At 46.9% G+C, this 12,516-nt stretch overlaps 1 protein-coding gene across 1 annotated transcript in view; it reads left to right on the forward strand.

The window, feature by feature from the left end:
* Nucleotides 1–12,516, forward strand: part of LOC119386893 (mucin-17) — a 124,962-nt gene that overhangs the window by 84,375 nt on the left and 28,071 nt on the right. Inside the window, exons 2-3 of the mRNA XM_037654170.2 lie at nucleotides 8,536–8,757; nucleotides 10,630–10,733. Coding sequence (XP_037510098.1) covers nucleotides 8,536–8,757; nucleotides 10,630–10,733 — 326 coding nt within the window. The remainder of the gene's footprint in view (nucleotides 1–8,535; nucleotides 8,758–10,629; nucleotides 10,734–12,516) is intronic.

The raw sequence follows: 12,516 nt of genomic DNA on the forward strand, positions 1-12,516 counted from the left end.
ACTGCTGACGCCACCGCCGCAAAGGCATCTAATACCCTTGTTACACGGGCACGCTAACCTCAGTTACGGCAAACCTCAGTTCCCTTAAACCGCAGTTACATCCAGTCAGACGGAAAGCCTAACCGCAGTTATCCCACTAACCATGGTTGCTCCGAACTGAGGTTGACCACCTCAGTTAGGCAAGCTAACAAAATAGCGGCACCCAAGTCGGTGGTCGAAGGCAGCGTGGCTCCCCTGGAGGCTGAAAAGTCTTCCCGAAAGCAAGTAAACTTTCCTTTCTCAAGAACAGAAGCACTGACACGCGAAACAGTCCGTCAAAACAAGCCACGCACCAAACACGGCGATACAAACGTATCAAGCAACGGATTGTCTTGGCTTTCGCACCGACCGTAAGTTGACTTCACCCATAGTCGCGAGACTAGCCCTTATTTAAGCCAAACATTGGCAAAACACTTGATGGAATACCCTCGGGGTCTGCAGATGCAAGGAGAAAGGATTTATTTTAACCGAAATACATTGTATTTGTCAGTATTTTTTATAAAAACCAGCTAAACGTTTACATCTTAATCACGAAACTTAGTGTCACGTGACCTGCTTCAGTGACCCAAACTAAGGACAACTTTTCGCGTGTAACATGTGCCAACCACAGTTGGCGCTAACTATAGTTTATTCCGGTTAACTGAGGTCCGTCGTAACTGAGGTTAGCGTGCCTGTGTAACTATAGGGTACAAGTGTGCTGCCTTAATATCGCTGTAGAACATGTATTACCGATAGGGAACAAGCTACCACGCTGTGGCTGTGAAGAAGGAGAGGGCGATGGAGGGATAATCCTGCGCGGGCTGGTCACTCTGCACAGCGATGTGCCCGTAAATATAACCGTATGCGGTACTAATTATACGAAACGACATTTACAGAAAGGACTGTTAAACAACAATATCAGTTGAAGCTGTGCAAATTGGCTACGTGCGTCCGTTCGCGAGATGCCGTTTCGGTACTGCAGCTTCCTCCTAACCTTTCGGACAAGACAAACGGAGTGTTTACCGAAGCGCATCGCGCGTCTTCACGAGAAAGCCTCGTATATAACGTCTATTATTATAACCTTCACCCGTCTCTCTTGCTTTTTCAACTCTAACCAGCAGCCAACGTAGAAATGCGCACCCGGTATGCGTCGCTGAATTCTGCAGCCGCGGCCAGCGAGTGTGGTCCTTTTTTAAAAGCCGGCCAAGTCCGTCCTTGCAGCACGCGCTCGCAGTTCGTCGAAAACGTTTACACACGCCCACGTTACGCTCTTTCGAAACCGGACGTTATTTGTCGAGCTCGGCGCAACTATGCGCGAACGCCAATGACTATGTATACAAAGGCCGTGCGTGCGTGATTTTAAGAGCTTTTAAGAGTTTTCGTGATCTACCGTGCACGCAATCTTCGTTTTCGTCAGAGCAAATATTGTGACTTCCCGCTCCCACCAACGTATTAAGCATGGCGGGTGGGAGGCTTCTGCTTCACGTCATTGGGCGCATGGTATCCCTTGTCATTCATTCATGTACTATCGCGAGGCGTTTAAACCGTGACTGCGCCGACTGCGCTTCGCGTGTAGGGGCCGCTTTCCTTTAGCTCACGAAATGCTTCACCGTGTATGTAGTATCTGTGCTGTTAACATCAACCAGCTTTTTATTGTTTTTTTTTCCTTCCTTTAACGGACACTACATTGATTAACTCGGTAGCAGGCCATTGTCAGAAACGGAAAAGCTGGCGCGGCAATCCCTGAACGCCTGGAGTTAAGTAACCCAAGAAATAAAGCGGCGTTCTTTACCCGAAAGCAAGACTTAAAGATTCCCGGTGCAACATGCTCCGGTCTGCCACTTCAGCGAATGCGCTCAGGAACATTGGACATCGCAGAAAGACTTGCATGGAGGCTCCCTATTGGCCGCTGACTATGTGCATTGCCCAGCAGTATCATACGAATGCGTAACGAACCTCTGCAGCGTTAGGTTTGGTGTATCGGTTATTTCCTGTTACATGGCAAAGTAGACCATGTTAGTGCAATTTTGGGAACTACATCACATATACTCAACTAATGCACAGTGCGTCATGTAACAAACACGCGACGCCAGTCACACGTTGCCAGCTCTCTCCTGCATATTTTACGCCGTGTGATTTAACTTAAGGCCCACCATTACAGACGTTGTATTAGCGTTAACTAGGAAAATTTTCAGTTATTTGAGGGAATGAGTGCTCGTTATAAACAAAAAATTTGGGAAGTTGGCAAATTGGTAATGGCTGCCGCGGTGAAAGCAGCGGTAACCATTGCCACGACCGGTCGTGGCCAACTCTGACCAGGCAGAGGACGCGGTGGTAAAGTGCGGCTGCTGACCCTAAAGACGCGGGTTCGATCCCAGCCGCGGCGGTGGCCTGCCGATGGAGGCGAAATGCTATAGGCCCGTGTTCTTACATTTAAGTGCACATTGAAAAATCCCAGGTGGTCCAAATTCCCGAAGCCCCCGGCGTCCCCACTACAGCGTCCCTCACAATCATATCGTGGTTTTGGCACATAAAACCCTGCAGCAATTGTTATTACCTTTGGCCAAGCGTACATACGCACCATATGCCGTCGCTGTTCGCGAGAGGCAGTCGGTACTGTTGTTACTGTTATTCGTGTAGGCGCGGGAAACGCCACAGAGAGAGAAGAAAATAATGCACCCATCGATTGTCCGAAAAGCGACACTATACGCGAAACACGCAACCCTTTGAAACAAATGAACACATTGTATGGGAGACCAACAAGTCCAAATTTCAACTCTGCTGAACTTTATATTGTGTGAGGGTGTGAGCCCGTCTCCTCTGCAGAAGAATGGTTTGGGCGTTTATATGTTTTAATGTTCTTGGCTACATTTCGGTTTCATTCGATGCGTGGTTTCCGTTGTGTGTGTGTGGGCGGCGTCCCCTTTCGCACATGCCCTTTGGAGAGTTTACCTTGCCCATTCCAAGCTGGCGTTATTCTGGGTGGAGGCACGTCGAACAGTCGAGGACCTCCAAGGCCAACACTGGCCACAGTGCGTATTCGTGCGTGTTTACGCTCGCGTGCGTTTGTTTGCATTCTGCCCTTCCGGTCGCCTCGCTTAAAAAAAAAAGATAAATACAACTATCGGTTTATTCTGTAGTAAACGCCGAGGGGAGCTCTGTCGTATTGTTATATGCTTTGAATTTTTATCCTTCTTTCGCGGCACCCCTGTCGGTCGTATTATGTGCAGAATGATCAACCTGTTGTAGTAGGACGTGGCGTTTTTTTTCTTATTATTTATTTTGAAGAACGAAGCCAAGCCGTCCTGCAGGGAGCAGTTTGATTTTCAGTGCTCAAGTACACAGCCGAAATTCGTTAGTCAGTTGACAGCAGATTGTTGACGACTCCGCGAAGCTCCTGCCTTCATATTTTGAGTTCATCTCTCTGTGTACCTTTGTTTGTAAACTACGAGAAACGACAACGTGCTCTTGTAAGGAGCAAGCTGCGTTTCACAGATATGAAGCTACAGTCGTGACGTAGCTTTTCGCGTTCCGCGTCAGCCGACTTCCTGCCGCATCTCCTAATGGCATCACCGCGATCGGCGGCGTCGCTCGAACGGTATATATTATTAGTATCGTCGATGACTGATGCTTGCCTTGTGCGCTTTCATTAAGCGAAGATTTTATGCCCGTAAGAGTCAGTTTAGAGGTATATGTAAATGAATCGGCTACAATAAAAAAATAAAGAGAGCAAGATAGCCCAATAATAGCTTTTTTTTTCCTTTTTTTTTGTAGTCTATTTGGTTCATTCTGAGCTTGTAATTGTACTGTGCGACACAGTCGCCGTGAGGTACACTCTTCCCTATCGTGTCCTCTTGTTTTTTTGTTTTTGTTTTTTTTTTTACATTTTACGCTGATTGTGTCACGCAGTATATTTGCAAGTTCAAAATAACCAAGTATACATTGTCGACACGTTGCTCCGCCAGAAACCACCCAGACTGTTATCTTTGAACGCATATTCTTCGAAAACATTTGGTACATAACCGCAAGTTTTGGAGAACAGGCCTCTATAAAGAGCGTCCTCTACATATGCTTGATAAGAACGTGAAGGTCATTATTTTTGCGGGTTCTTGTGATGATGAAATATTTTCTTGGCACGTGCCTATAGACGGAGTGTGGCATCCACGAATGGAAAATAAAATGTTCTAACACGAGAAGCATTGTAGATTTGCGGAACGTCGTTCCAACGAGAACTCGCTATGGCAATTCCATTGTCTACCGTATACCGTGTTTTCTTCGAAAGCTTTTTGGACAGGTGCGCAAGAGAATCTGTTTCCATGCCTACATAACGAACCGCGTTTCTATTCCGCCAACTTTAAACAAAAAAGGTGAATTTACTCTCGCAGCGGCTTCGTTTTTCGCTCAAACTTTTGAAACAATATTCCCGCACGATTCAACGAGACACCTGGCATTGTTGTTTTTGCTCGGTTATTCCCGGACGTACAGGGCAGCAGTGAAGGCAAACTACGTCTTTGTAACAATAGCAGCACGCGGTTCAGTTGTCGAAGCGCGCATACGCCGGGTGGTTCTTTTTAATGCGTAGCATAATTTGGCGAGTTGGTCCGTCCGTCCTTGGCAAAAAAAAAGAAGAAAAGAAAGAAAAGAAAACAAAATCAGGAGCACTTGCCCTATCGGGTCAGCAGCCGAGCACTTTAACCACTGCACCACCGGGGCGATGCCTTATCGGGAAAATGTGTTTCTCAATAATTTCCAGTCATATCGCTCGCTTCTAAAAATTTTTTTAGTGACAATAATGCTCGATCTTGCAGTACATCTGTTTCTCGTGATCATCCTTCGATGCATCCACGGATCAACATCGATCCGTGCAGCTTATGTATATATATATATATATATATATATATATATATATATATATATATATATATATATATATACACACACACATATACATATATATATATGTTCTCACAGAGATCGCCGCGCGACAGTCTGCTTCTGAACAAGCGTTTCTGAACAGCGCATTTGTTAAGATAATTCCGCGTACCTTACGTGTTACGTTGTTCTTGTTGCGTTTTTCGTTAGTTATGTGAAACATTACGTTAAATGTCCTTTACTAATAGCCAAGTTATGTCGCGTCAGTTCTGTAATGGTGTTTTACTGCGTCAAAATTTAGTGTATACAATGATCTGTCGCAGTCCAAAGTGTATTTTTTCTTGCCTCTTCGGTTTGTTTTGTCGTGTATCATCTAACCCAATATTAATTTACATCCCCGCATACGTTACTGTAACACTTTTTTTTTCTTGTTCTAATTTCTGTATATATTCGTACCCTTTCCTTTTAATTTCGAATTATTGTATTGCATTACCCTCCTACGCAATACCTCTAGGGGCCTGTAAGGTACTTTTAAGCAAATAAATAAATAAATAAATAAATAAATAAATAAATAAATAAATAAATAAATAAATAAATAAAATTCAAGCGTTGGCGTCGAGCAGCGCGCAACGTGCACTAAAACTCGACAGTTGCCGCCAAGTGCAACCTAACTATTTTATATAGAGTGGAAAAAAGAGCTTTCGAGGGTGTTTTGGGGACAATGCCCTGTCATCGTTAATCTCGTGGCAACGAGCCTATGCAGACCCCGGTGTGCAGCAACCGGTGAAACGACTGCACGTGCTCAACAAATGACAATGCCTGCACGCGCGCTTGAATGCGTACGAGAGCGCGAGCACGTGTTCGCGGACTGACCAAAGCCGACCAAAGTGTCAGGGAAATCGTGTTTCCGCGTACCTATACTTCTCTTACGCGGAATATTGTCATACGCGAAATGGCTATTATTTATGGAAGTGGGTTGTGCACTGGCCTCATCCAAACCGCCGTATTGTTGTATATATTCAGCGCGAACGGCGAAAAGCTGCGCTTTTAGCTCGGTCTGTTTTATCGCTGGAAGCACTGCGGAAGTTGCGAATAGGACTACAAAATGGCGTGTGTGACGTCGTGTGAACATATATATGCGGTGAGGTTCGCGACCGCCGCGCCATCTGTATACGCAGCGCCAAGAATTGGGGACGGGACACATCGACGAAGTCCTGTGCGCTATGCGTAGGATGATGCCGCATTCCCTGTGTTTTATCGTGCGTAGGGTTCAGGGGCGTAGCCAAGGGGGGGGGGGGGTTGGAGGGGTTCAAACCCTCCCCCGAAATTTTTCAGTTTTGCTTGCGTATATACACGCACACATACAAACGCACGCACGAACATGCATAAAATATGGTTGAACCCACTGACCTCCATTATTGAACCCCCCCGAAAAAAATTTCTGGCTACGCCCCTGGTAGGGTTGTATGTATGTATGTATGTATGTATGTATGTATGTATGTATGTATGTATGTATGTATGTATGTATGTATGTATGTATGTATGTATGTATGTATGTATGTATGTATGTATGTATACGTATGTATGTATGTATGTATGTATGTATGTATGTATGTGTATGTGTGTGTGTGTGTGTGTGTGTGTGTGTGTGTAGCGCCGGACATTCAGATGTTTTCTCCTTCCTGTGTTTGTTTCGCGTTCACCACTGAGAATACTATTTGTAGCGCCGTGACAAATTCCGTTAAAGTGCCACTGAACCGGCAGGACACAACATCGCACGCTTTTCTTGGCACAACCGATGCGTCCTCTTGCGCGCGCGTGTACAGGCTCTCGGGTGTGAATATTAACGAGACAAGCGCGCAAAAACTGAAAAATAAAATAAACATGTTGAGATTTTGCGTCCCCACTCGGACGTCTTGTGTTGGCGAAACCGGCTTCGTCACGACCTAGACGTCATATACTTGCGACAGAAAAACCTGACAAATTTATCTTTAAGTGCGTGACGGCAGCACTTCTGCTTTCGCAGCGAGTTGTTCTGTTGCCACAACAAGTAACTCACTGCAGTGAGTGATCGACCGACCGCCGCGATAGCTCCTGGAGATACAGACATCCTGCTAATTGGCACGTGGTTCTTAGTTCGACTCCAGACAGCAGAAGCCGCGTTTCGGCGAGTACGAAATGCAAGAATGCTCGCGTACTTAGATTTAGGTGCATTAGTAATAAAAGAACGCCAGACGATAAAAACGAATCATCATAATTACTTCTGGATCGCATCGTAGTTATACACGTGAAACTCCGGAATTCACAATGCATTCACATGGAACCCCGGAATTCAAGCTCCGACGTTACGTCGGAGTTGAAGCTATCTTTTAGGCGTCAATGTAGTAGACGTACCTGCTACACCCACGATGGGCACGCAACTACTCATATCTGCAAGGACATGTACATCTCGTAACGCTTGGCTGTAATCCAGAATATGCAGCATAGAGGCCTACTCGCTGACTGTTTCGCTTGAAAACAATTCCCGCAATGCGTGGGGTCTGCCCAAATTCATTTTATTAAGCTTTATTTCCGTGTACGTTTTCGGTATTGTTTTTTCCGGTCTTCCTCCATTCTTTACATATTAGTTCAAGTTGAAATTGAATTGAATTGCGATGCAAACCGACGCATGCGCTCGTAAACGAAGCTGAGTAACTATAGCTGAGACGCTGAAACGCCATGTAGCGCAGAAGTCCATAGAAATATAGTAGTGTGCTGATATGAAATCGACAACGAAAGCACTCCTAGCTTATCGCCCGTGGTCTATTACCGGAGCAAGACGTCGCGAAGTGAAAACCAGTAGCACAATTTACAGAGTATAGGCGAGTCGTACAAGGCAGCGGAACGAGAGGATATATATGTGCGAAGGGAGCGGCCGTCGCTTCGAGGGAGCCGCCGCGTTTCCGCGCCCTTGCGAGCGTTACCGTCCCAGGATAAACAGCGGAGGCGTGCATACTACGCGCGATACCGGCGTTGCGTTCTGCGCGTGCGATGAAAGATTTTATCAAGGTCCAATATTTCGCGCTAGTTTCCTAGCCCAAAGCGGGCGCTCCCACGTTGGGACCGAAAGACCTATAGCCTTTCGGCCGCTTCGCGGGCCCGTTGGACTGCCCACATAACTGTCCCTCTAATGTCGGACTGCGCAGAGCTGCGTCCCACCGTTCTTCGGGGTTTTCCTTGTCGCTGCGTAACGCGGAGCAACGCCAGAGCATATGAGTGAGATCTATGGCGTCGTGGCATTTGTCGAATGTTGTAGGAGTAGAGAACTCCGGATAAATCTTGTTGATTAACAGCGGGTTCGGATATTTAAGAAGAGAAGTTTAGCGCAAATCAAGACGGACCGCAAATAACAGAAGAGACACGCACTGGCGCTTGCCTGTCTGTCTCTTCTGCTTGTCTCTTCTGTTCTTTGCGGTCCATCTTCATTTGCTCTGAACTTCTCTTCTTAAATGCTATCTACCAACTAGGCCCAACAGAAGTTTTACTGGGGTTCGGATAGGTTCTTGTTTGTAGGAGCCTTAGCGCAATGGCCTGAGCTGTATTTATTTTACTGTATACGTGGTTCCACTTAAATTATGTACTCTCTTCTTTATCTCTGCCCAGCAGAGCCAGCACGAGAAGGCATTCGTGGAGTCCCAGACGGCCTCGCTTAAGCGGGTGGTGCGCTCGTCGACCAAGCAGGCGAGCTGCATACCACGCTTCTACTACCCGGCCGGCAAGCCCATGACGCCCACGCAGCTGGACGCCCACCTGCTCAAGGTCAAGGCGGCCTTCGCCAGCCTCAGGGATGGACGGGCCACCAGGACCAACTTCAGCGCTATCATCAGGGTGAGACCACGGTCACGGCCTCCTACTACACATACCGCGCTTACTTAGACTGCAGGTTGCCTTTAGTGGCTTTTTAGTACTGACTCTAAAGCAATTACGTTGCGTACTTATCGCGCAAATGAGGTTGGTTACGTATCTGCAGGAGTACTTGGGGTCAAAGGTGTCATTTACGGGGGCGTGGGCACCCCTTGCGAAGACACCACAGGCCGTATAACGTAGGAGCCCAACTATTTGTTGCATGTAACATATACTGCCGGAATGAACGTTGCGTACACAAACATCCGGACTTTGATCACGAAAATGGCGGACTTATACTGTGCACAACTCTTTATGCACTGATAGTATACGGTGTCCAACAGTCCCCTTTCCCCGGGAAAGTGGGAAAATGACGCCTCTGCTTGCGGTGCAGTCACATGACCGGTGTGGTCAGCGGTCGGTCGCTTGCATGCACTTTGGCGTGTGGAAGTCCACGTTTTTGTTTCTTTGTTTCTTTGCTTTTAGCAAAAGGACACAGCCCGTTTCTGGGTACCAGGGGTCAGCAAACTCACTCACGAGTCGACTCACTCAGACTGAGATCGGTCCGTGAGTCTGAGCCTGAGTGAGTCCGGGTGAGTAATATTTTGGTGAGTTTGAGCCCGAGTGAGTCTCGTAGAGGAAAATTTTAGTGAATCTAAGTCGGAGTGAGTCCGATTGAGGAAAATATCAGTTAGTCTGAGTCCGAGTGAGGCCTAAGCGCAAAATATATTTCTTGAGTGAGTCTGAGTGAGTTCTACCTGTTATTGCCGACATATGGCATAGGTCGGCAAAATAATTGGAGCTCACTCAGACTCACTCAAGAAATATATTTTGCTCTGAGGGCTCACTCGGACTCGGTCTCTCCAAAATTTTCCTCAACCGCACTCACTGCGACTCAGACTCGCCAACTTATTACTCATTCGGACTCACTCGGACACAAACTCACCAACTTATTGCTCAGCCGGACTCACTCAGACTCAGACTCAGATCGGGCCGTGAGTCTAAGTCTGAGTGAGTCCGGGTGAGTAATATTTTGGTGAGTTTGAGCCCGAGTGAGTCCGGTAGAGGAAAATTTTAGGGAATCTAAGTCGGAGTGAGTCCGATTGAGGAAAATATCAGTTAGTCTGAGTCCGAGTGAGGCCTAAGCGCAAAATAAATTTTTGAGTGAGTTTGAGTGGGCTCCACCATTTATTGCCAACCTATGCTGGGTACGGAACAAGAGTAGTGCGGTTGGGCGGGTTAAGGAAAAGTAAAACAAACATAGTGTGAATGCATACGAGACGATACGAAATAAACAGCTGCAGATATGTTAAAATTATGACTTCTCTTATACACATGCGCATTGAATAGTAGTAAATTTTCATTTTTATTTTTTATAGTTTAATTGTACACTTATGAAATAATTAAATACTTCTGAAATAGGACACTAAAGAAAAGTGAGCTTAAACTACGAGATAAAATTTCAAATGCGACTCTTCGTGTCTTCGTCAGAAAATCAACAATGGCACCAAAACGTTCCCGTGGCTGAATACACATGAGCGGCAGCACCAAGCGAAAAGATCGACGGAAGATAAAAGTTCAGGCCACGCTTCGGAAAGTGCTGCCCCAGAAGCATTTTTTCCTTCGAACTAAAAGGCGACTTCTAAAGACAAATTGTTCTGGTAACTCACCATCCAGGAATTCGATCCTCGGCGGGGATGGAGACTCAGTTTCCTTTCGAATCTGCAACTGGCATTTATCGCAACAATCTCCTTACATCGGCTATCAAGGTAGTGATCCTGTTCAGTGCGTGACGTGGTCTGTTGGTGATACGTGCTTGTGATGCTGATTTGATTTGATTTGATTCGTGTTTCGCAGGCGTGCGGTGTGCCTCTCTACTGGAAGATGCCGCTGTTCGCAGCCTGCGGGGGAGAGGCCCGCAGTTACGTCACCAGTGACGTGTTCATCGATTTCTGGAAGAGGTATGCAATTTTCCCGGTACCAAATTTTCTTACTTTCTCATTTGACTACTAGAAGTATACAATACAGGGCAGAGCGGAGAGAAAGTCCCGTTTCCCTCTTTTCTGAGTGAATCGAAGGAGCAAAAAAGAGAGGTCTTATTAAACAAAATCAATGTTTGTTTTAAGCAGTCTTACTCATTTCAAATCGCATGCTGTTTATTATTGCACTTTGGGCATGAGCAACGGCCTCTTCCTGGAAGCTTTCGTTTCGTATTCAAGTAAAACGGGCGGCTGTATACATACGATCGCTAGACCGCCGCTAAAATAAAGATTTAGGCCGCGCCTGCCATAGTATATATCGGTTTACTTATTTGAGTTAACGTGCAAATATTCATCAGATGGAGCACGGGTAAGCGGCTCATTAGGGTTACCATACCGCAGCTGGCGCGGCAGGCGCGTCGTCTACCGTTTTTCAACCGTAACCAACACGGGCGTAGACAGAAATTTTTTTCAGAGGGAGAGGGGAGGGGGGCTCAACCACTCTTTATGTATGTTTGCGCGTGTATATATACAGATGCAAAATTAAAAAAAAACCCCACCTCCCACTCTGCTAACCCAATGGTAACCACATAGAGCGTATTTCGAGCGTCTTCTTGGCGAACAAAGCGCTGTGCAAGACGCACACTTCGTCGTCGTCGTTTACCGGGTGACAGTTTTTGGTGATTTTTCATGTTCCTCGCGTAGCCATCGGTATTTTATTTGGCTACACTGGAAGTAGACTGGCCTTCACACCCTCCAGGCATGCCTCCGCCGTCGGCGGGCCCCTCGAGGAAACGGAACAGCGAACTCAGCGACGCCGACAGTGAGTCCACCGAACTGTATTCGGCAAGCGGTGACGATTCCGACGATGAATTCACGCCTGTTTACAGTCGTAAACCAAAACGACGATCTATGGGTGCTTCACCAGCTTCAATCGCATCTACTGTGAAGCCGAAGCAGGCTTCAATGAACTACACCGTCTTATTTGTGCCTGTTTCGCCATCGGACAATCTGAGACACTTGAATCGGCAGACCATCTCGAGGAAACTCGAGTCTCTGGCTCCAAACGAAATGAAGGATGTTCGAGTCAACCCCCGCAAGAATGTCTTGGCTATCGACGTTATACACCAGGCATCTCTGCTTTCTCTGACCAGGGTCACAGACTTCGACGGTATCAAGGTTCGAGCTCACCTTCCACTTAACAAGGACATGGTGGTAGGTGTAATATACGATGTCGACATCTCCATTCCTTGTGGCGACCTTCCAGTGCTCATCAAGGAAGTTAGTGACCATAGCAACATCGTCCAAGTCTCACGTCTGGGCAACTCGCGTTCCGTAAAGATTGTCTTCAAAGGTGACATATTGCCATCCCACGTGAAGGTGGGACACTTTCGTCACGTGGTCCGTCCGTTTACACCATGACCACTCCAGTGCCGTAAATGTCAAAAAATGGGCCATGTCAGCGGAGTTTGCAGGAACGTGGCGATTTGCCCCCGCTGTGCAGAGCCACACAACGCGGAATCCTGCCGAGCAACTGCCCTGAAGTGTACCAACTGTCATGGATCACACGAAGCCTCATCAAGGGACTGTCCATTAGTGAAAAAAGAATGGAGTGTCATGAAACAGATGGTGCGGGACGGCTCGACGCACAAAGAGGCTGCTGACGTGGTGAGAGATAGACAACGACGCTCGCGTCGGCGACGAAGGTCTAAAACTACTGCTAACCAATCTGGACGGACAACGCGATCTCCTACTCCGACAGATC

The sequence above is a fragment of the Rhipicephalus sanguineus genome, chromosome 3 (genome assembly GCF_013339695.2).
Source record: "Rhipicephalus sanguineus isolate Rsan-2018 chromosome 3, BIME_Rsan_1.4, whole genome shotgun sequence".
In the NCBI taxonomy this organism is placed as follows: Eukaryota; Metazoa; Arthropoda; class Arachnida; order Ixodida; family Ixodidae; genus Rhipicephalus; species Rhipicephalus sanguineus.